Source organism: Chelonoidis abingdonii, chromosome 5 (genome assembly GCF_003597395.2).
Source record: "Chelonoidis abingdonii isolate Lonesome George chromosome 5, CheloAbing_2.0, whole genome shotgun sequence".
In the NCBI taxonomy this organism is placed as follows: Eukaryota; Metazoa; Chordata; order Testudines; family Testudinidae; genus Chelonoidis; species Chelonoidis abingdonii.
Genome location: NC_133773.1, coordinates 146,214,781 through 146,238,254, shown reverse-complemented (window position 1 = coordinate 146,238,254; position 23,474 = coordinate 146,214,781). Strand labels below are relative to the sequence as shown.

At 56.7% G+C, this 23,474-nt stretch overlaps 1 protein-coding gene across 1 annotated transcript; it reads left to right on the top strand.

The window, feature by feature from the left end:
- The first annotated feature begins 2,955 nt into the window (after nucleotides 1-2,955).
- On the top strand, nucleotides 2,956-18,473 carry PCED1A (PC-esterase domain containing 1A). The gene is made up of 9 exons (XM_075066730.1): nucleotides 2,956-3,034; nucleotides 8,141-8,250; nucleotides 8,968-9,047; nucleotides 10,534-10,766; nucleotides 11,726-11,876; nucleotides 14,494-14,740; nucleotides 14,993-15,076; nucleotides 15,802-16,014; nucleotides 18,218-18,473. Exons 2-9 carry the CDS (start codon nucleotides 8,178-8,180, stop codon nucleotides 18,442-18,444), a joined length of 1,308 nt encoding a protein of 435 aa, XP_074922831.1. The 5' UTR covers nucleotides 2,956-3,034; nucleotides 8,141-8,177; the 3' UTR covers nucleotides 18,445-18,473.
- The last annotated feature ends 5,001 nt before the right edge of the window (nucleotides 18,474-23,474 follow it).

Sequence of the window (23,474 nt, the reverse complement as noted above, 5' to 3'; positions counted from 1 at the left end):
TATTAAAGTAAGAAAATTCTTCACCTTATCGTTTAGCAATTCTTCATCTCGTAGCCCACAGGACTATTTCGCTAGCTATTCTATCCTACTAATCCAGCCAGCTGTATCAAATAATATGTTTCTCTTCCTGAATCAATCCATTTCATATCTGACTCTTATATTTTATCAGTATTAATTCCTATGACATTAGGATGTGTTGAGGCAGATGATACGTGTTCCCTAATAATTATACATAGAATAAGTTTTGCTGAACTGCAAGAAGCCTACGGGCCTGTATCCAGTAAGATCAGCAAATAGCTAAAAGTATGATCAATAAAGAGTAAGGCAGCATGAAAACTGGCAACCTTTGGCACAGATAGGAATGGTCCCTGAACTATGCGGAACCAAAGGGAGGAACTACACACAACACTGAACAGCTTATCCGGTGTTGGTAACCGCAGGGCACACCACAAACCTGGAAGTCGCCAAGAGAGCCTAGGTTGGCAAGTTTTGGAGTGAGATAATCCTTATTAATATGCAGAGAGCAAATGTCATAATCCACTAACCTATTGGAGAAGAGTTCCCATACATTTCTTAGGGTACGGAAATAAGGTTGGGCCTGAATCACATAGCATCAGGATCCTATAAAATACCATGTTAAGATATCAGAGGGAGCTTTTTCTTTTCTTTTTATCTACTTATCATTCTATCGTCCATCCCACTATCAGCTCAACAACCCTAACCATTGGGGAAGCCAGCACCATCGTGTGATTGGGCCTGCCAGGAGTAAGGAGTGGTCCTTCACCTCCCGTTACCGGGTCCTCAAGGAAGGGTCGGAGTACGTTAGGTTAAGATACTTACAATAGGAATGTTGCCACCAGGAGTTTTGGAATTCTTTTACTGCTCCACAGTTATAAGTTTCATTGCATTTATTATTCTTTTGTTAATCTCAATAAAGCTTTTATCAATTTGGTATTGTCCTCAGGGTAAGTGTTTTTGCCAAGGACTCCTGATATAGAACTCTGAGTTCTCGGAGCCTGTAGTCTGAATTGGACAAGAACCTATAAATCTTCTGGTTGGATGAGATCAGTGAGGAGCCATAACAACTAACCCATAAAATTCAGGTCAACAATCTTTATAGTTCAATATCCTCATTCAGTGTCTCTGTTATCAGAACTCAGTTTTATTTGACTGGGGAAGTTATGGAGAACACGCTAACCATTTAATGTCAACATTTCTTATCACTTTCAAACATGGATTTTCAGGGGACTTTTACTTAAAGTTCTAGCATCACACTTGTAAATTAGTAAAAGAAATCTTGGTAGTAAGTTTACCTGTTGCATTTTGAGGGATTTTTTATTTTAGGGTCTTGATAATTGCTCCCCAAAAGTAGGCACCCTGGTCAAAACAGTATAATGTGTGTGTGTGTGTTTTCTCTCCAGCCAGCTTGTGCGCTTACTGTGAATCTACATTATCCCAGACCTAGCGGATCCTATCTGGATTCATTTTTGGATGGCCTTGAATTCTCTCTGTTTCCCAGCCAACCAGCACTGGAAGCTCTGATAAGGTTTTCTCCACTCCATGTATCTCACAAACAATAGGAGCAGGGGGAGGGAGGGCATTTATACCTCTTTCTGCACAGCAGGGTGCTTTTGATGAAGTGATTTTGTTTGCTAAGGCAGTCTGGTGGCATGGCACACACTCAGCTCTGGTTCAACTGGACTCATGGCTAATAGCCCCGGAGCTGTAGGCTCTGAATCTGCTCCTCTATTCAACAAAGGACAAGGAAATTCAGGGCTGGGCTGTGGAATGGGATATGGGGCCTTTCACAATTTCTAATGCCACATTCTAATCTGGTTTCAAAACTGACTGGCTCAAGGGCAGGGAGGGGATAGGGGGCCGTTCCTCTCTATAGGGCACAGACTCCAATCTGTCCTCAAGGCAGGGGGACAGGCTGGTTTAGGATGGTAGGGAATGGAACACAGGGTCTTTCCCTTCTAGGGGATGCTGACTCTGATCTGCCCCCAGGGTGGGGATCTGGTTGGTTATGGGGGGTGGGAATGGGACACAGGGCCTTTCCACTCTAGGGGGCACCAGCTCTGATCTGGCCACAGGGCAGGGCACTGGCTGTCTCAGGGGGCAGAGAAAGGGACCTCCCCCCTCTTGGGGGCATCAGCTCTGATCCCACCCCATGATGGGCACTGGCTGGTTATGGGGTGGGAATGGGACATGCGGCCTTACCCCTCTGGGGGGTGTTGGATCCCATCCAGCCCTGAGGCAGGGGACTGGCTGGTTGGGGGTGAAGGGCAGGGAATGGGACACAGTCTTTCTGAGGGCTGTCGATTCTGATCCAGCCCCAGGGTGGGGACTGGCTGGTTATGAGGGGTGGGAAATGGGGCTTTCCCTTTTCTGGAGCACAGGTACCAGTCTGGGGAGAGGGACTAGCTGGCTCAGGGGTTGGTGGCTCCTGTCTGCACTGCCCACTGTCCCGACTCCCCCCTTGGCTGGAACCTGCCTCCAGCTGCTCTGGCCTAGTGCAACCCCCCACCTCCCCAAGCCCCCACATGGGCTCACCCAGGGGGGCTGGAACAACCTGAATAGAGGGGTGCTGAGAGCCACTGAACCAAACTGCAAACCCTGCATATGATGGAAACTGCTTCCAGCCAGGGGGTGCAGCCTGCAGCTCCCCTACATCCAGCCCCCACTGCCCCGCCCTCTCGCAGGGAGATGCAGCTGTGTGTCCTCCCCCGCCCCGCTTGTCAGGCTCCTGCTCAGGCTTTCCAGCCTCCCGGGGGAGGGGTCTCGTTCCAGCTGACCTCTGAGCCCCTTACCACCGCCGCCCCCTCCGCACAGCAGCTGGCCCGAGAGCCTTCTCCTCTGCAGCAGCAGCAGCCCGTGTCCCCACCCCCGGGCCGGGGCGGGGGCAGGGAAGCGGAGTGTGAAGGGGGGGCAGGCGAGCCCAGCCAGACGCAGGCAGCCGAGCAGGACGCGGGACGGCTGGGCTGGATCCCGGCCATGCGCCCCGCGGGCAGGCGGGCTCGGCGCCGGGGAGCAGGTACGGGGATCAGAGCGGGGGCCGGGACACGGGCCTGACCCCTCCGCCTGGTGTGGATGCGGGGTAACGCGGCTCGCGCCGGGCGAGGAGACCGGGCTCCCGGGAACAGCTGCGGTACCTCGCCGCCTGCGCTTCCCTCCAGCGCGGGGAGGTTCCCCGCGCCCCCAGCCCCGCAGGGCGGGCTGGGCTGTTTGGGGCCAGGTACCCGGGTGGCTGCCGGCGGAGGGGGCGTCTCCCCGGCCAGACTCGCTCCCCGCCGCGCCGCGCTGTTAAGTGGGTGCTAAATCCGCCCCGCCCCCGGGCGCCCTGCTGGGGGTCACCCAACGCTGCTTCTCCAGGGCTTTGGCCGGGCCAATGACCAGGTATTTCCTGGGCTCCGATCGCCGGGGGGGCTGGGACAGGCGCTGCGCCCTCTGCTGAGAGCACGTGGCTCAGGGGGATCGGGGCACCGCTGGAATTAGCCCCTTCCCCCTCCCCAAAAGATTAGTCCTCTCCGAGCTTCCCCTTCCTCTCCCACCCGCACCTGCAATGTTGGGTGACAACTTCACCCTCTTGGTGCTGTGTGACAGACCCACGCAAACTGAGCACAAAGCAAATGAAAAAACCATGTCGGGGAGGGGGGATACCCCTGTTTTCCTCTCCCCTCTAGTGACCTCAGGCCCTGGCCATGGGGTTCCCCCCCCGCCCCCCCGGGGTGAACGCTGCTTGAGCAGAGCCATGGCCGGGGACCCGGGGTTATTTTGTTAGCTTTGAGTTGAGAGCTCCTTGTTGGTCCTTTGTAACAGCAGCAGGCAGAAAGTTTGCACGTAGAGATGGGATTTGGTTTTCTGACTGATGTCCCTTTAACCCCGTGTGTTTGGTCACCTAATGCAGCCCAAGCCTGCTTTCCTGTGGGCTGCTGGGCTGTACCTACTAGCAAAAGGCCCCAGCTCTCTCCCTGCACCAACGCATTTGCCCTGGAATTTGGACGCATTGGAGGTAATTGCTTCACTTTCCTCTGTACTTCCAGGTACCTTCACAGCTGATCACAGTGGTGACTCTCGGGTGGGCACTTCCTGGCAGTTGGTGACTGGCTGGGTGAAGGGTCTGAAGGAAGCAGATGGTGCTGACTGCAGGCCTGGGGGGCTCTCCTCTGCTTTGGTGCCAGTTCAGAGAAGGGGTTAAAAACATAACGAACCAAACCCTCTTCCATCTTGGATGAGCCCAAATGACCCTTGCCTGGAGGCACGGAGACCTAAAGATAGCTGTTGTGTCCCACTTGTGGCTTTTAAGCTAATGGAAGAACTTACTCTTGGTTTAGCCGTGTCTACACTAGGGATATTTTTCTGAAAGCTGTGGCTGGTGGCGGAGAGCTAGAGAGGGCTTCTGTCTCATGTAATGCAAACCTGTTAGTATAGCAGTTCACATCTCAGCCCTGCAATGGACAAGTTCACGGACATGTCTTTGGATAGACTCTGACATTTCACAGTAAGCTGGAGCTGTGCAGCCAAATAAAGAGGCATAGAAGATGCTGTCTCTGTAGGATGGTGTAGCCTTCCTGATTAGGTTGGTTGATGCTGTAATGCAAGGAGAGATCCCATGTTCCCAAGACATGTGGGTGACAGGGGCTGGATCACTTGATGATTCCCTGTTCTGTTCATTCCCTCTGGGGCACCTGGCACTGGCCACTGTTGGCAGACAGGACACTGGGCCAGATGGACCTTTTGTCTCACCCAGTCTGGCCGATTGTATGTTCTGTAAGGTGGTTTGCTGAGCATAACTAATTAGGATTTAGGATTAGTTTGGTATGAGGAACTGATGGGCAGGTGACAGGAAGCCACAAATTAAGGGCAGTTATAGGAGAGCTGACTGATGGGAAGTGTGACACCACAAGGTTATTGACAGTTGAAGAAGAGTCTAAGGAATATGTATAACCAGAAGTTACAGGTGTCAACATTGGGGATGTTACAGAAATACCATGGCAACTAACTGACAAAAGCTAATGCGGTAAATAGGTAACTATGTAACAGTATGGTGACCCCCCCCCCCCGAGATATGGGTGTGGGAGCTGAGATAAGAAAAAGAGGCCAAGACGCATGAAGTCAAGGGTCTGTCAGCGTAACCCACTGTAAGGGATAAGCCCTAGCCAGGAAAACTGTGATCAACCTGCTGACAACCACCTAGGAACTGTCTGGGATGGGGAATGTGGTAAGTAATGCAAGTTCTGGTCATGGGCCCTGCTGGGGAGGCGTTTGCCTGCTTGGCTAATAATGATAATGGTTAAAGAAAGGGCAGCGTGGTGTCCTGCTCGCCTCTCACCCGTAGCTGATCTGGTGCCGACCCTACCCAGACCACTGCGGTACAGACCCCCCTGCCCTGGGGTGGGCCGAGAGTAACTTAACCCCCACCTGGGGCTGCAATGCAGTCTAGTCAGTATTGCTGTAGGAACTGGATGCTTGTGCTTCCTCACTTAGGCTTATTGTTGCAATAACATAGTTCTTAGCTTTTCTCTCTCAGACATTGAAATTGCTCTGTCAAAAGTGCCCAGTTAGGGCCCTGTCTACCCCGAGGGGGAAGGTGGTGGTGGTGGGAAGGCAGGTACAAGAGCAGCATCCCAAACTTTTGCTAAACTAAACCTACAAAGGAAAAAAAACTAGGGGGGAAATGTGGGCCCCAGCGAAGTCCAAGGGAGCTCTGCCCTGGGCTGTGGTAGGCCAGGGTTTCGCCCCGGGGGTGTGCCCTGCGCTTTGTGTCTTGGCAATGGAGAGAGGCCGGAAAGCTGTGCACAGTTGTTGCTCCTGTTCTGTTTTTTGTACCTTGGCGCTTGTCTGTGCGCAAGTGGCTCTAACTTTGCTGGCCTGGTGAAAGCAGCCCAGCCCCTAGCGCTGAGGCCATCCTGCCAGGATAAAAGGGCTTTGAGCAATGTAGTTACTCGCAGGTGGGATGGGGACCAAGCCACACATCTCAGTATTGTTACACCAGTGGATGGGTCTTGCATCGGTGTAACAGTACCCGTGGGTGAGCATGTCCCTACCCAAGGTAGCACATATGGTGTGGAATGAGCAAGAGTGGAGCCTGCAGAGAGAGACTCGGGGAGGAGGGGGCGGGGGGGGGGGTCTATGGAGACCAGAATGGGCAGAAGCTGCTGAACTCGTCCCAAGGGCTCTCATCCTCTGCAGCGGGTGTTAACAGCCTGAATCCCACCCCCCTTTTCCCCAGTTGATGGGGATTCACAGGTGGGTCGGTGTCCTGTAACCCCTCACCTGTAAAAACAGGGCAGCTGCTCTAATGTTAAAGTCATGCCCAGGAACAAGACAAGCCCTGCCGAGGGGGAGGCTGCCATAGCGGGTTGGGCCTGGGCGGCCGGGCAGTGCTTTCGCTGGCATAGCGATGTCAGCCAGGAATGTGGGGGAGGTGGGAGAGAGAAACGCAGGAGCTGTGCTGGCAAAGTTCAGGCTCCACGCAGTTCTGGGGCCCGTGGGCAGCGCAGCCTGTTCCAGTCAGAGCCCTGGGGGTGTCTAAGCCACAGTCTGAGCTGGGCTGTTTCCAGTGTGTCCGCAGACTCCCCTGTGACCTTGGCCCTCCCTCCGCTCCCATCTGCAGAGCAGTCCCTCGCGCTCCCCCTTTACTGAGGCTGGGCGTTCCTGGGGGCCAGGCCTGCCTCTTTGTACAGCACCTGGCACAGTGGAGCCTGGATTTCTCTCTGGCACTGTCGTATAAATCTTCACTCCAGGCTAAAGGAGCCAGAAAGGGCACAGCCCTGCTTCTCTGCCCCCCGCCCCCTTCACAGCTCTCCTTGGAAAAGCCACAGGGCGAAGTGGAGCTGAAAGGCTCGTTCTTTCCTGTCGGGCCTCCAGGGGCAGGGCCGAGTTGGCGCCGGTCGGGGTCTGCGTGGTTCAGTGTCTGAACGTCAGGCCCAGTGCTCTGTGGTGCGGAGGTAGGAACGCTGGGCCATGCACACTCTCTGAGGTTGCTGCTGCCAACGCCTGGCCCCGGGCCAGAGAACGGGCTGGGTTCTAATGGGCTGTCCCGGAACGGGTGGGGGAGCCGGTGGAAAACAGGCAGGGTAGCTGGGTAATTAAGGGCCCTATTCATCCTGGCTCTGTGCCTGGTTCATCCTTTGCCCCAGTGCCAGGGGGTGGCCCACGCTATGCGGCGTGTCTCGGTGCAGGGCAAAAGCAGAGCCTGTCTCCGAATCCCAGCCTGAGTTCCCCTGGTCTCCGCTCTGCCTCCCGCCCGGCAAGGAGCAGCAGCCACAGCACTCCAGTGGCGAGACATGGATTGCACCTCGAGTTCCCTTTCTGCGCTTCCTCCTGGGTCCGTCCGACTGGCCTCGCTGGGTCAGTGCCCAGGGCCTAGAGTCGCTTTGGTAGTGCTCGGTTTGGGTTAATGAAGCGCAGACAAAGCTGGATCAGCACAGTACAGCCAGGCAAGGGTTAACACACCTGTCTGCAGAGCAAACCTGAACCTGCTCTGAAACGATGGGCTGATGTCACGCCTCGGTTTTACAACTTTCACGATGGACCCTATGGTTTCCAGACCTGTTCTTGCCCGTTTTGTATCTTGTTTTGAATGACGTTTTCCACAAGTCAGCCGAACTTAGAGGCGTCCTGTGCTAGGTCTCCCTTGGTACCAGGTATAAGGGCCAGGCTTCAACGGGACCAAACACTTTACCCTGTCACTCTGCCATTTCTGTCCCATCCAGCCGTGGCATGCAGCACCCTGACCCAGTGTGCAGTTTGTGAAGCCTCCACGTAACACCTACCTCGTCCTTGATTGTTTCTACGGGTACCAGGAAGAGGGGTCACCTGCAGTTTACCTGCTCCCTTGGCCCAAGTGCAAAGCATGCTGGGAGGATGGTCCATACATTTTTCTCTTAGCAGAAGTACAAAGGGTTTGGGGGAAGCGTGACCTGAATACACGTCAGAGTTAGAACCCAACAGCTGCTCTTGTGCTTCCTGTTGGCGCTGCACCTGATCTTGGCCGACAGCTCTGTGTTTGGCCTCCCTATGCTGAGGGCAGCACACGGGCAGCCCGTGTGTTTTTTCTGGGAGGTGCGGAGGCCGTTCCTAGCGTGCGTGGAGGAGGATGCAGGCTTCAGTCTCCTCTCTCTTCTCTCCTGAGCAGGGCTTTTCTTGCTGAGGAGCTGCCGCCTGCAGGAACCATGGTCACTTTCTTCACGCAGGAAGTCCAGCAACTGCTGCACAACAAGTTTGTGGTGATTGTGGGGGATTCCGGTGAGTCAGCCTAAGGGAATGCCGGAGCCCCCCAGCATGGGGGGTGGGTTCCCTTGACCCCTCTCGGCCATGGTAGAGCCGAGCTGTCTTTGGCTCTAAGTCCAAAGGGGTTTTTCCTGAGTGCCGGACTGAAAGCACCCTGCAGCGCCAGCGAGGCTCTCTGCCTTGTCAGCAACCATGGTCTTGCCCTGGCTTGTACAGACAGAGCGGCTGCGTGGGGTAACCCCCTTCCTCAGCCGTTCTGGCTGGGTACAGGCAGAGGGCAGCCAGGACTCGCCACCTGGTGCGGGGGGGCGCGGAGTTGGAGCCCAGCAAGGAGAAAAGTGGATTTCTCTGATTTCCCTCTGGCTGCCCTGTTGTTCTGGCCCCACTCCGTAATTGAAGCTGGGGTGTTCCCTGCGCTGGGTGAGCTGGACCCATGTCTCCGCTCCACAGTACTGCCCTGGCACCCCCAGAGTCCATGCAGCATGACTGCCCTGCCCACCCCCAGCACGGCAGCTGGCACGTCGTCTCATTCCTGACATCTGCCCGCCCGGCTGCAGCCTGCCACGCACTCCTGGCCAGTGCAGACACGCTCGATTCTGAGCAAGAGCCTCTTCCACCCTGCCCCAAATGAGCCCAGGGGCTGGTTCTTGCATTAGAGCCCAAGAGGCGAAGATGTTGCTCCGCCGGAGACAGGCGATCCCTGGGCTATCTGTCTCCATTTTTCCCTTGCAGTCCAGCGATCGGTTTACAAGGACCTGGTGCTGCTTTTGCAGAAGGATGCTCTCCTCAGCCAGTCCCAACTGAAAGCCAAGGTGTTGTGCCTGTGAATCCGGAGCAGCCAATCTCTGTCCCACAGGCCTGGGGAACTCAACCACACCCGGCCGCCATTTCCCTGGGGCACTTATCCAATCTGGGCCTCCGTGCCCATGGGTGCCCCCTGCTGGGCCTTGCGCCCCCGAAAGCCGTTGCTTCTGGTGCAGTCAGCGCTGGTGTGTGCTCCCCCACTGTGGGAACAGCTGAGGCAGAACCAGTTTGGGTGGCCGCTGCTGCTGCATAAAGAGAAGTGGAGAAAACGAATCTGGTTGCCTGGTAACCAGTAGCCGGACAAGCCGGTGCCTTCCCAAAGGCATGCAGAGTGCATGGTCCTGGCTCCAGGCCCGGCTCAGCAGTAGAGGAAGCAGCTACAGCTTGTTGGGTGTGGGCCAGCTGCGTCATCTAGGAGCCGTGTTGCTTGGCAGGGGAGGATGGTTTCTTGTTTCCGGTGGGAGGCTTTGAAACCCAGATGTAGCTGAATAAGCAAAACAGTCCTGGGCCTGGTGCACCCCCCTCCACTCCTCCCACCGGCTGTGGTGCCACATGTAGGATGGGGGATGTCTTGCCACCTGAGCACCCCCTGCTGGCCAGTGTTTGGAATAGCAGTGTCCCACTATGCTCCCCCCTCCCCCGGCTGGGGCTCAGGCACTGCGGCTGTCCAGAGAGAGAGAGTGAAAGTGGTGATGTCCCACAGTGCTGGGGTGGGGCCTTGAGAAGAGGCTGGGGACCTGTGGGGCTCGGGTATTGGGTCCAGGCTTTGTGATTAGACAGCACTGGGCTGGAACTGGGGCTCTGGGACCCAGTCCCAGGCCTTGCCCTGGCTTGCTGTGTCCTGGGGCAGGTCAGCTCCTCTGTGCCCAGGAGGGCTCTCGTGTCGCTCCCTTGCTCACGGGACAGCTGCAGGCACTGGCTTGGTAGCTGGGCGCAGCTCTCTGGGCTGGGACGGACAGAGGACGACCTCTGAGGATGCTAGCCAGACAGCGGCCACGAGAGGGCAGCGCTCCATTGTGGGTAGAGCCCTGCACACGTACAGACTTTATATCCACGGATGTGGGATATCCATGGAGCTGCAGGGCTCTACGGAGCAGTGAAAGCAGCAGCATGTCAGGCTGCCGCTCACAGGAGCCAGTGCCCTGCGTGGGAAGCTCCTCCTATGCGGCTGTACCACCCCCAGCCCTGCCCACTGGGGCAGGCACCAGGCTCACCCGCTGCTGTCCCTGGCCACGCTAGTGCAAGCAAGCAGCTCGCACACACTCGTGCGACTAGGGACAGCTGCTGGTGAGCTGGTGCCTGTCCCAGTGGGTAGAGCTGGGGGTGGTACAGCCACGCTGGAGGAGCTGCCCATGCAGGGCACTGGCTCCTGCGAGCAGTGGCCCAACATGCTGCGTGCTGTAGAGTTTGTATCCGGGCAGGGCTCTCGTTGCTGGCAATAGGAAGGTTTGGGGGCCATGCCAATGAGGGCTCTCTGCGTCCTGTCTCTGCCAGGGGGAGCTGAGCTTCGAGAACGACTGCCTGGTGGAAGGTGGCATGCGGGGCGAGATGACCAATGGCACCAACTACAAGGAGGTGCGGCAGTACCGCACGGCCCACCACCTGGTGCGCTTCTACTTCATCACTCGCATCTACTCCGACTACATGGAGAGCATCCTGGCTGACTTCCAGGCTGGGCCCCAGCCCGACGTCGTCATCATCAACTCCTGCTTATGGGATGTGAGCAGGTACCCGCTGCCCCCCCCGCCCTGGCAGGGTAACTCGGGCCTCTGTGGCATCACACGGGGCTGCGCAGCACCCTCAGGGAGAGAACTTAGCCCCTCTGGCTGCCAGAGCCTGGCCAGTGCAGCTAAAGGAGACTCTCCACTGGCAGTACAGGGCCTGTGACACACAGATCAGCAGTTCTGAATCGGTTCTGCCAAGGGCAGCATGTAGGCGCGTGGCAGCTGGTTCATTGAAACCCTCGTTGTGGGAGGTGACCAGATCTGAAAAGGGAACTGTGGCCCTCCAGGGGCCTGGCTGTGGCGGGTCAGGGGTTACCGTGCAGTTCTGCTTGGACAGAGCAGCAGGGTCAAACCAGCCTCTCCTGACTCAGCTCCTCTGTCCCGTCCCTGCAAGGAGCCTGCTCCACAGACAGACGTTCCCGCTTTTCACTCCGTGGGGCCAGCCAGGCTCTGTCCCCCTTGTGCATGTGCAGCCAGCAGCGTTACTTAGTCCAGTCCAGTCTGAGAGATCTGTGCAGGCCCCGTGAGGAGCCAGGAGGGCGTTGGCTTGGACAGGACCAGTGACGGGGCTGCCGCCTGCCCAAGAGGAGGGCACTTGGTCCTGCATGTGCATTCTGCCCTGGCTATCGCCCAGGCCCACGGCCTTTGAGCACCTAGGGGTGCCACTCGCGCTGCTCTACTCGGGGGTGTGGAGGTGGTGTCTCACTGTCTGCTTCCCCCTCGCCCCGCAAACTCAATGTCCCATGCTGGGGGATGGTGGGGCAGCCTCCCCTCCCTGCCAACCGCCTGCCTGGCCAGCCTGGCCTGTAGAAATGGTCATGAGCCGTTGCTGCTGTGGGGAGCTGTTTCTGCAGAGCGGCTGGCCTGCAGGCTCCAGTGTTGCTCCTCGTGGGGGCCAAATGGATCCTAACCCGTGTCTGTCCCGAGGGCCATGACTTCTGTCTGCTCTGCCGCCCCTGCAGATATGGCGCCAAGTCCATGATGGAGTACCGGGTGAATCTGGAGAAGGCCTTCAACCGGCTGGACAAGGTGCTGCCCCATACCTGCCTCCTAGTGTGGAACATGACGATGCCCGTAGGCCACAAAATCATTGGGGGCTTCCTCATCCCAGAGGTAAGGCAAACTGCAGACCCCGGTGCTGCCCACTGGGGGTGCTCTGGGGGATGTGTGGCTGGGACTGAGACTGGAATAAGGTGCTGAGTCCAGGGGCAGAGCCAGCCCGTGGCTCCCCCACCACTGCTATGGGGGCCGGTACCCGCTCCTGCATCGCTCCCCAGCACATGCGGGCACACTCCTCCGGTCACCCAGCCCCCCACAGGGCACCCTCCTGGGACAGGCCTTGTCCGACATCCTAGTCACAGCTCCAAAGTTACCCCGCTGCCTCCTGCGGCCGAGAGTGCTACTGGGGGGGTGAGGGGTTCCCTTCAGCCTGGCCCTGCCTCATACTGGCTGGGCCTTTGCTCTGGCACGATGGGACTGTATGGAAACAGGCCTAGTCAGCTCTCACGATCCCCTTCCTACTCTGAAATCTCCAAGACACAGGTTCCTGGAGCTTAAGGCTAGAAGGGATGTTAGATCATCTTGTCTGGCACAAGTCAGAGAAATTCCCCCCCAGGTTTTCTAACCTTTTAACCATTCTCCTGGCTCTTCTCTGACCCCTCTCCAGTTTATTCACATCCGTCCTGAATTGTGGGCACCAGAACTGAGCACAGGGATCCCAGCAATGGTCGCCCCAGTGCCAGATACAGAGGGAAAATCACCTCTCACTTCCTATTTGAGATTCCTCTGTTCATGCATCCCATGATCACATTCGGTCTTTGGCCAGAGCATGGCACTGGGAGCTCCTGTTCCGCTAATTAGCCACCACAGCCCCCAGGTGGTTTTCAGAGGCACTGGATCGAATCCCCTGGCCTGCGTTCTTTGCACCTAGAGGTACATGTTGACATTTAGCCATATTAAAACACACACTGTTTACTTTTGCCCAGTTGGCTACGTGAACCGGATCGCTCTGGATCAGTGACCTCTCCTCGGCATTATTTCCCACTCCCCCAATTGTTGTGCTGGCTGCAAACTTTCTCGATGAAGATTTTTGTTTTATTTCAGTTCATTGATAAAAATGTTAAATAGAGTAGGGCCAACAACCGATTCCGCAGGGATGAGGATTCCCCATTTACAATTACATGTTGAGACCTATCAGTTAACCAGTTTTTAATCCATTTAATGTGCCATGTTAATTTTATATTGTTCTAATTTTTTAATCAAGATTTTGTGCGGCATCAAATCAAACATTCTGGAGAATTCTAAGTATATTACATCAACTCTATTACTTTTATTAATGAAACTTGGTATCTCATCAAGTTGGTTTGATGGGTTACTGGAAAATCGATCCTATGTTGAGTTGATTAATAAAGAATTAAAAGAAGATAATGCAATTATTGCAAGTCACATGTCTGCTGCTCTACTATCTTACGTGGTGTCGATGTCAGACTGACAGGGCTATAATTACTTGGGTCATCCTGTTTAACCTTTTTAAATATTGGCACAACAGTAGCTTTCTTCTGGAACTTCCCCAGTGTTCCAAGACTTACTAAAAATCAGTATTAATGGTTCAGCATGTGCCTCAGTCAGCTCCTTTAACTCTTGGATGCAAGTTATCTAGACCTGCTGATTTAAAAATACCTAACTTTATATCATGTGTTTTCCCCCATCCCGCCCCGTATACAGAATAGAAATGTTTATTGAACGTTTGCCTTTTCTGCATTATTCTGCTTAATACCACTTCCATCTAATAACGGACCAATACCATTGTTAAGATTCTTTTTGTTCCTAATATTTAAAAAACTCCTTTTTACTGTTCTTAACTCTGCTGGCCACAGATTTCTCATTGTGTCACTTGGCTTATCAGTTTTCTTCAATTCCTATCTTTTGATTTATGTTTTTTTTTTTTTTTTATCAATTTCCCTTTTCTTCCATTTGTTACAGATTATTTTTTAATTTTGTTTTCTAGCTGTCTTCACTTCCACTCTAAACCCAGGTCAGTTATTTAACCAGCACATCCTTCTTCCTTGATTGTGGCTTTTGGGGCATCTAATTCTTAAGCAATTCCCCCCCAGTGATCATTCCCATTCTCCTGATTCAATTCTTCCTTTCACTGATTTGCCTCCTATTGGTTTTCACTGAAATTGGCCCTATTCAGCCACCAAAGATTTGTTACTGGCCTGGACTTTATTCTGTTTGCGCCTTATAACTGTGATCAAGTCATGATCACTTGTACCTAAGCTACCATTAACTTTTACCATTCTCCTTGCCCCTGGCTACCTGGAAACAGCCTGCTCCGATGAGCGTTCTCTTCTTCCTCCCTTATTCCCGAGCCTCAGCCTGCACTGACAGGCAGGTCCCAAGGGGTTAAAACTAAACAGGCCCAGGCAGGAAAAGCCCCCAGCTGGGCTTCCCCCCATGCTAGGCAGCAGGCTGGACGGGGGCGGGAGCTCTGGGCTCGGCCCCCGCACTCCAACTGGCATTGGTGTTCCCTGTCCCTGCCTGTGGCTATTAGCAAAGGGGCCCCGCACCCCTCAAAATGGCTGTGTCTGCTAGGCCATCCCGCTGTCTTGGACCGTCCCCAGGAGCGAGGTCTTCTCGTGGGGCCAGGTCCCTGAAGCGTGGCACCCCCTGCCCCCCGTCGGTGGGAGCCCTGCTGCCCTGGCTTGATGGCTCCTTGCTCTGCCTCCAGCTGCAGCACCAAGGCAAGAAGCTGCCCCATAAAGTGATCGAGGGCAACTTCTATGGGGCCGTCCTGGCCAGCACCCACCACTTCGACGTGCTGGACCTGCACTACTACTTCCGCTTTGATGAGCGCCAACGCAGCAGGGACGGCGTCCACTGGAACCGGGCTGTCCACCGCCGGGTCACCCACCTGCTGCTGGCCCATGTGGCCGACGCCTGGGGCGTCGAGATCCCGGAGAAGAGAACCCAGGATGGTGAGTGGGAGAGGAGGGCTGACAGTGCCCAGACGCCATGATGACGGGCACGCCGATGTGGATCGTCCCTCGAGGGTGGCACTTGCTGCTGGTGGGAGTAGGAGGGGGTGGGCCTGCAGCGGGAGGGTGGGAATGGGGAGGAGGGAGTGGAGGTGGGTGTGCTGTGGCAAGAGGGGGTGGGAGATGGGGGAGGGGTTGTGGGGGGTGGGAGGTGGCCATGCTGCTGATGGATCCGCTTTTTCCTTTCTTCAGGTTCCTTTCAGGCAAACACTCTGGAGTGGGGATCGCAGCCCACCCCCTGCCCGGCGCCCCACGCTGCTCCACCCTGCCCCTGGGGTAAAGATCTTGGTGGTGGTGGGCAGGGGCTGTGGGCATCTCCTCAGGATGGGCAATCGTGCGGGGGAGGCGGCTGAGGAAGGGACTCCTGTCCGCTTAGAGGGTAGCCTGATGCCGGCTCCCAGCCCCCTCCTCAGCCAGTGTCTGGCTTTGGTCGCCTCTCTCCTGCTGCTGACAGCCTGTGGCCCCCGCAAGGGGAGCTGGCTGAGCGCCGTGCTGCCGAGTGGGAGGTGGCACCTTCCCCGCACTTGTGAGTGTATGCCCATGGCCATGCTCTGATGCTGACGAGGCCCCTATGGGTGAGGGGGGCGGGGATGGCAGTAGCCCCCAGCTCTTCTCCTCAGCCCCCCCCCCCAGGTCCCTAATGCCACCCACTGCACCCAGGTTGTGCCAGTGGGGCTTGGGCACAGTGCTGCCAAGAGCCAACGTGGGGCGGGCACGGCCAACGCGTTGCTGGCGCCTCTGAAATCTGGCACGTCCCAAGGATGCCGTACCCAGAGGCCATGGCCCCCCAGAACTGCAGGGGGCTGGAGCAGGCTCGGAGTTGCCAGCCTGCGGGGAAGGAGCTGACCCAAACTTGGCCCTTGTCTCAAATGGTTCCTTCTCCCCGTGCGGCCCCCCAGATTGGAGTCCTTGTCCTTGGCAAAGGCTCTCAACCCTTCTGCCCTGCTCTGCTGCCGTGACCGTCCCAGGCACCGCGCTCAGGAATGTATCTCACTCTGCAGGGTCTGAGTGGGACAACAGCCGCCTGTCCTGGACGCCCCAGCCTAGTGCCTGCCCGCCGCCCCCTCCACGCTGGCCCCCCTTTGACTTCTGCTGCCCCTCCAAGGATCCTGTTTTCCAGGAAGACTCCCCCTTCCTCCCCAGCCACGCAGGGCCTGGCACACCCCTCCCCGGATACATCAGCTTTGACAACTGCCCCGGCTACAGTGCGGAGGGTAGGTCCTGGGTCCCACGCTCCTGCTGCACCCGCCCCTTGGTGCGCCTGGCCCAGGGGGATTCTCACCTAGGGAGGCCTCTGGCGCTCACGACTTCCTGCCTCAATCCCTCTGCCCACTCCTGTTCAGTCTGGTCTGGACACCTCTCTGTCTTACTCTCCTGCCTCCTCTGCAGGTGGCTGCTCCGCTCTGCCTGTCTCCTCTGTGATCTCTGCACAGTCTGACCTTTCCTCTCCATTCCCACTGCTGTCGCCACTCTGAGCCCTGCTCCTTCCTCGTCTGTCCGGCTGCAGCCAAACCCTACCGGGAGGTCGCTCAATAAACTAGAAAGTGACTGACCTGTGGGACTCTCTGCCACATGACGTGTCTCAGGCCAAGAGCTTAGTAGCATTCCAGAGGTGACTGGACCTGGTACGTACAGAATTGCTGCAGTTACGCTCCAGCGGGTTAGAGAGGAGGTCTGAGCCAGCCCTGACTCACCCGGAACTGGGAGGAGACGCCCCTGGGGGACAGGTTCATAGTTGGACCTTCTGGGATCTCTTTTACGTGCCTGTGAAGCAACTGGTCACTGGCTGCCTGGGCTGGGCCATCGGTCTGATCCGATGCAGCAGTTCCCATGTTCCTTACGGCTGTGACCGTGTATCTCTGCCCCGACTGCTCTCCCACAGCCCAAACTGCTCCTCATCTTTATGGGTCTGCTGCCGTCTTCCTGCCCTGTGCTGCTTCTCACGCTCGCCTTTGAGCCCTCGATCTTCTCCGGCCTGCTCTGGACTCCTGGTCCCTGCTGGCCCCCTTCTGCTCCCCCTCCACCCCTCTGCTGCGTGGTTCAGGATCTTACCAAGCGAGGAGAGGAGTTGGGCAGCATCTGCTGAGACCTCGGTGTCACACTCGTTCCTCCCATGCCCCTTCTGCATGGGTCCCCTGGCTTCCCTCAGCCCGGCTCGGACAGGAAAAGTGTTGGAGCCGGGCCTGGCCTCTTCTGAATAACCATGTGTCAGAACTGCTGGGGATGGGGTGGGCAGAACTGCTGAGTCAGGCAGGCTGACCCATAGATCCTCCAGTCCTAGCCGTGCCCCCTGCATGGGGGATGTATATCCCAGGGGATTCAGTAGGGGGCGCTCTTCCCCCTGTCAGCTTGGTACCCAGTGCAGAGCAGGGGGTGGCCGAGATGTGACGTCTCGGTGAATTACAGTAATGGGAGCTGCAGGGTGGGAGGTAACGTGTGTCATTGGACCAGCTTCTGGTGGGGGGAGAGAGAAGTGTTTGACTACACAGAGCTGTTCCTCCGGTCTGGGACAGCGGCTCCGAGGGCACGTTTGCAGCTGGCCTGGGTCAGCCGACTGTGGCTTACAGGGCTCAGACTGAGGGCTAAAAATTGCAGTGTAGATGGTCAGGCTCGGGATGGGGACTGGGACTCTGCCCACTTACAGGGTTGTGGCCAAAGCCCGGATGTCTACACCGCCATTTTCCAGCCCCGCAGCCTGAGCGGGTGTTGTCCGCTGTGTGGACAGACTTGGAGCCTCCCCACTGGTTAGCAGAGCTAGTTAACATCTTTCCAGGCACCACTGGAGATGAAGTGCCCTGTTAACCCACTAACCCCTCCCTCTGCCACCCCCTCCTCTGCCTTTTTTTTGTTATCTTCCCTCTCTTATCCCCTCCGCCCCCATGACTGGAGAGGTGTTAACAGGCCACTTTATCTTGTGGTCCCTTGAAACATGTTAACTCCTGACCCTTACCAGGCTGTTCCACCCTCTGAGCCCCCGGCCCGGACCTCTCTGGGTGCGTCCAACGCTTCTCTCGCTCCCCACCAGAGGTTGGTCCAATTAAGGACATTACCTCCCCTTCCTGGTTTCAAGGATTGTCCTGGACTTCTGGCCCAACTCTGACAAAGTAATCACCTCTTCTGACTCCCGCCCCTGCCCCGCCCCGTCGAGCTGTGCGGTTCTGCAGCCCTTCCTGCCGGCCTGAGCCATCCTTCCATGGTGTTAAATACCTGCTGGCTGCACCCAGGAGCTGGCTGCATTTCAGCCCAGGCTCCAGCCAGTGAAGCCCTGGGAGAGCTGCAGCCGAAGGACTGTGTGCAGGATTAGTGTTTGCTCAGGGGTGTTGCTAGGAGGGGCCTGGGTGCTGGGACGGGCTGGGCCCAATTGCCAGGCACTTGACCCTCTTTCATCTGTGTGGTTCCCCCTGCTTCTCGCCCTAGGTCCTGGCAGTGGCTTTCAAGCTTTCTGGGACGCGCCACACGCTCTGCCGGCCCCGGGGCCCTTCCCCGGCTTCTCGGGAAACCCAGCTCCCAGCCTCCCTCCGTACCCCCACAACCCAACCAGGAGAGGCCGCGGTGGGCGCTCCCTCGGCTTCATCATGAGGCGGCAGCCGGTGAGGTGTAGGTCTGGGCCCCCCTACAACAGGCCCCACTACAGCGGCTACTGAAGGGCCCTGCCCCCTGGCAGAGCTGGCGTGTGCTCCCTGCAAAGGGCTTGGCTCCGGCTCTGAAGAGACTTGGGCAGGGTGGGCTTGGCTGTCTCCATGTGCGTGGCTGGCAGAGGGTGCCCTGGCAGGAGGCGGCTGGCGCTCAGATGTCTGAGTTATGACGTGTAGTATTTGGGGTGGGGGCAGAGGGCTGCGGGGCCCTGGAGAGAAGGGGCTGTGATCTGCCAGCACAGTGTGGCTCGGAACAAAGGCTGTGGGCACCGCCATGGGAAGCGCTCCATAGGCCAGGCCCATGGGGGTGGCGGCAGCTCTCGCCGAGGGCCCCATCCTGCCAGGTGCTGGAGCTGGTGGGGATTGGCAGCCGTGTGGGGGAGGCGCTGAGTGCCAGCCATCTGCTGAGGGGGGTCTGGCTGTGCAGCCTGAGTCTCTCCCCAGCTCTGAGTGCAATTTCCCCATCCCCAGCCGCTGCTCTTACACACCTGCCCAGATGGGGCAGGCAGGGAGCCAATGGCCTCGCCCGCTCTCCATGGGGCTCTTAGGCCTAGTTCGTTTCTTAATCATTGTCGTTTTCAGCACCCTCGCTGGGGTGTTACTTCCTGAGGTGGGTCTGCACTACAGCCCCCCGTGCCCCTCACTGGGGGTGGGGGGGTCACGCTGCTCTGAGGTTGCTTTACACTGGCAGGCTGTGGGGCAGAGCCCTTGGTGGCTCGCTGCAGTAAAACCTAGCCTCAGCCTGGCTCACGGGTCCAGGCCTGTGGTCAGCTGCCTGAGCTGATCAGGTTGCACCGGCATAACTGTGAGTTGAGTCCCTTCCCGGCCATCTGCCCGCAGGCCCGGGGGGCGGGAGGGGCCCTGCTGTGGGCACAGTGGTTATTGAACAGGATAAGTGTTCTTGTGTGTTTTGTTGATGTGTTAATAAAGCTTTGACTGAGTAGAGGCTGTTGTCCATTTCTCCTTCCCCCAGTGGCTGGCCAATTAGATAACAGCCTACTACTGCACCCTGCTGCTGGAGTTACTCCCTTAGTTCACGCAGCCAGGCTGCTGGGTTCAGACTCTGCTGAGGCCTTGGGGGAGCTCCATGTGCGCAGGAGGGAGGCTGAATGGCCCTTTCCCTTAATCGGGCTCACGGTAACCCACCCCAGGGGCTCTGGCAGGGCTGTTTGGCCTTCGGCAGGGCTGTTTGGCCTTCAGCAGGCCTTGGTGGGCCACCTCCAGCTCTTAACAGGGCTCCTAGCCCCCCCTCCACCAGCAGCACTGCAACAAGGCTCACGGCTGAATGGGCTGTGGTACCCTGCTCCCATTCCATGCCCCACAATAGCCCTTCCACCTCTGGGCTGAGCCAAGGTGAGGTGCTGGGAGCTCAGACCGGGCCTCAGGGGCCTTGGGTTCCAGCTGCCGGGGCCATGGGCAAGTTACCCCCCTGACCACCCCTGTCAGCTGCCTTGTCAGATGGGCTCAACCCTCCCTGTGTGTTGGTGCAGCCCCTAGCACGGCTGGAGCTCGGCTCTACCAGGCCCTGATGCAAGGCTGAAAATGGCAGGAAGTTTTCCATACTGCCCCGGCTGTGGGGTGGGCTATGGGGCTGTCCAGCTGGCAGTGTGTGGCCTAACTCCCTGCCTCCTCCAGCCCCCCACAGTGGGGCTGCTGCTGGGAATGGGAAGAATCTGGAAGGATAACAAGGCATTAGAGCTGCTCCTTTCTGGGCACTTCACGGTCCCTGGCGGGGAGCCTGGTGTAACCTTTGGGTGGGCTAGAATTCACTGCCCTTTTCCAGTTCCTACCCCCCAACTCCCCTAGAAATGCAGCCGGAGCCCCGGAATTGTCCCTGAGGATTTCCAGCAAGGATTGCACAGGGCTAACTTCCCTACATTCATGTCCCCAAAAGAACCAAGGGAATGAACTTAGCTACCAACTTTATAAAATCTTATGACAAAAACTTGACTTCATTTTTACACCATAACATGGCTGCTTTATGATCGACATCCATTATCTGCAGTGATCCACTGAGAGAGAAAACAAATGAAATCAAAACAGGCCGATCCCCACAGCAACCCCGTGAAAAGAAATGCAGAGTTCCCAAAAGGTTAGGGTTAGGGTGAGTCTGTTAGTCTTTGATCTCCACAATGGGCCGAGTAGGGTTGCCAAGCGTCCAGTTTTTGACTGGAATGCCCAGTCGAAAAGGGACCCTGGTGGCTCTGGCCATTAGTGCAGGCAGCAGGGCTAAGGCAGGTTCTCTACCTGTCTTGGCTTTGCATGGCTCCAGCAAGCAGTGGCATGTCCCCTCTCTGGGTCCTAGGCATCAGGGCAGCCATGGGGCTCCATGTGCTGTCCATGCCTGAAGTGCCAGCTCTGCAGCTCCCATTGGCTGGGGGTGGCAGCTGCAGATTGGGCAGGGCCTGGAGCCTCCTGGCTGCAGCTCTGCATAGGAGCCAGAGTGGCGGAATATGATGCTGCTTTTGGGAGTTGCCTGAACTAACCACTGCTTGGAGCCTGCACCCTGGCCCCCTTCCTGTGCCTCAACCCCCCTGTTCCATCCCTGCTTCCCCTTCTGGCCTCTGACCCCTCGATCCCAGCCCTGAGAAAGCTCCTGCTGTCCGCTCCTGGGCTCGGCTTCACCCAGCCCAGCAGGGCCTTTTGCAAAGCACCTGCCCTGCTGGAGTCTGAGTCTGGTTATGGGACCCTGTTGAGCACACCCAGAACTATCATACCCAATTCCAGAAGCTTCTGGCTGTGGGGGGGAGAGTGGGGGCTAATGGTGCATCTGCCTAGCAACACTGCCCCAGACAGGCCTCACCCACACCCAGGGCCGGCGCTTCCATTAGGCGACCCTAGGTGGTCGCCTAGGGCGCCAGGATTCGGGGGGTAGCATTTTGTGCGCTCCCCAGGGGCGCACGGGAGCTTCCGGTTCCACTCCTGTTGCGCTGCCAAAGAAGGGCCTTCTGCCGACGTGCTGCGGAAAACAGTGGCAGGCAATTGAGCAGCTCAATGATTACCGCTGTCGCCTGCGGCATTTCGGCGGAAGGTCCTTCGGCAGTGTGATGGGAGCGGAACCGGGAACTCCCGCGCGCCCCATGGGGAGTGCACAAAATGCCGCCCCCCTCCATTCTGCCTAGGGCACCAGAAACTCTGACGCCGCTCCTGCCCCCACCCCATAGCTGGCTGAAAGAGCTCTCTCCCCATGAGGCAGGGGGTTACACCAGCACTGCCTCACCCTTTGACCCTGGGAGGGGCTGGTTGGGCCTGGGGGAGCTCATGAACAGGAGCCCTTCTTCAGCCACTCCTGCCTGGCCCCCTGTAAACGTGCTGCAGCCTGCGTGTGTCCTTGTTCACGTACAGCATGGGCCTCTGGCACATGCGGGTGCACAGCTGCTCGCCTGCATGAACCAAAGTGGGGGCAGGAAGTTCCTGCTGAGCTTCAGCCCAAAGGAAAGTGCGAATTGCAGCAGCTGCCTGTGGCAATGAGCCGGGGTGGGAGAACAGGTGCTTTGTACCTGCAGGGGGAAGGGGGTGGGGCTCTTTCTAGGCCCTCTGGGACCGAGCCTGGCAAAGTGAGAACAGCCTGTCTGCCCATGTGCCCCTGGCCGAGGCTGGTGTGAGGCGTGGGGCAGGCCTGGAGAGGACCTGGTGGAGGAAGGGCTAGAAGAGTCGGGTTCTGTTCAGCTGAGCGGCTGGAAGCAAGTCAGTGTGAGCTCCCCCCACTCCTCCTCCCAGGAACCACCAGGTAACAGCAGCTCTGGGTCCCTCTGGCCCAGTGATGGGCAACCTAGGCTAGTGAGTGGGCTGCATGAGCAGCCCTCCGTCATCTCAGTGGGCCGCAAGATTGAAATCGGGCATGTGCACTAACCATGACCCCATGAATAAGATTAAATACATTTAAGCCACACTGAATATTTCATAACAGGTTATAGAAATGCTTAATTGTTCGTATCTTAACAGAACTGTCACCAACCTCAACTACTTAAAAGAAATATTGACACTTACCTACATCATGCTCAGTGTGAATTGTAGTTGGCTGGGCCGCCGCACGCTTTCTTAGGTTAGGAGTAAGGGCTGTGCAGGCATTTTGCAATTCAGCACTGAGGTTTCCATCCGTTAGGCTGCTGCGCTTCTTGCATTTCATGTGTCCCATAGCAGAAAACGTCTGCTTGCCTGGGTATGTTGTGCAAAAAGATTGACATCAGCTTTGCAATGCCTTGCTGGAGAACTAGACTGGGGTATTCAACCACCGTTCTCATAAACCTTTCCTTTAGCTAGTTAATTTCGTCTTCATCCAGGGCACGGCCATGAGTTAATTCCTCCTCAAACTTCCTTTTATACCCCCAGAGCTCTCCCATGCTACTCCACATTTGCCTAGATCAAACGCAAATGGATTTGAGAGCACTGAGAGGCAGGACTTCAGAGCTCTCCGAGAAGAAAAGCGGTTGTCGAAACACTCTGCCAGTGTAGCCAGCACTTGTCTGTGAACTGACAGATCAGATTCAGTTCCTTAATCAGTGTTTGTCTAGTGTTTTTTTTCAAATGAAGGCAGAGAGTGTAGTCACCTGGAGGTAACTGAGTTGACATTAACTGCAGGTGTAGCATGAATTTTCTGACACTAGCAATTAGTGTGGGCAAGAGGTGATTTTTTTCCCCCTGCAATGACTCATTCAACACGTTCAGGTGACCAGCGATGAGAAAAGCCACATCCAAAATCCAGTTTTCATCTTCTAACTCTGGTACATTTGAGATTTCTGAGCAAGAACCAGTTGGATTTCTGGTAGAAGTGTCAGGGAACAGTCCAGGACTTTAACCACGGTGTCACCACTGCACTTCAGTGGGCGTGACGAGGTCTCCATCTTCTGTTTCAATTTGGTCCACAAGTTCTCCACCCGGATGGTGACACAGGGAGCAAGCACGTATGAAGTGAACAATCTGCACCATGTAGTTCATTACAGGTTTCAGCCTGTCTCCCTTGTCAGGTTTAGGGCCGAGCACTTCTTGGTGTATTATGCAAAGCACCCCAGATATGTCAGCTTTCCACAAAGCCACGA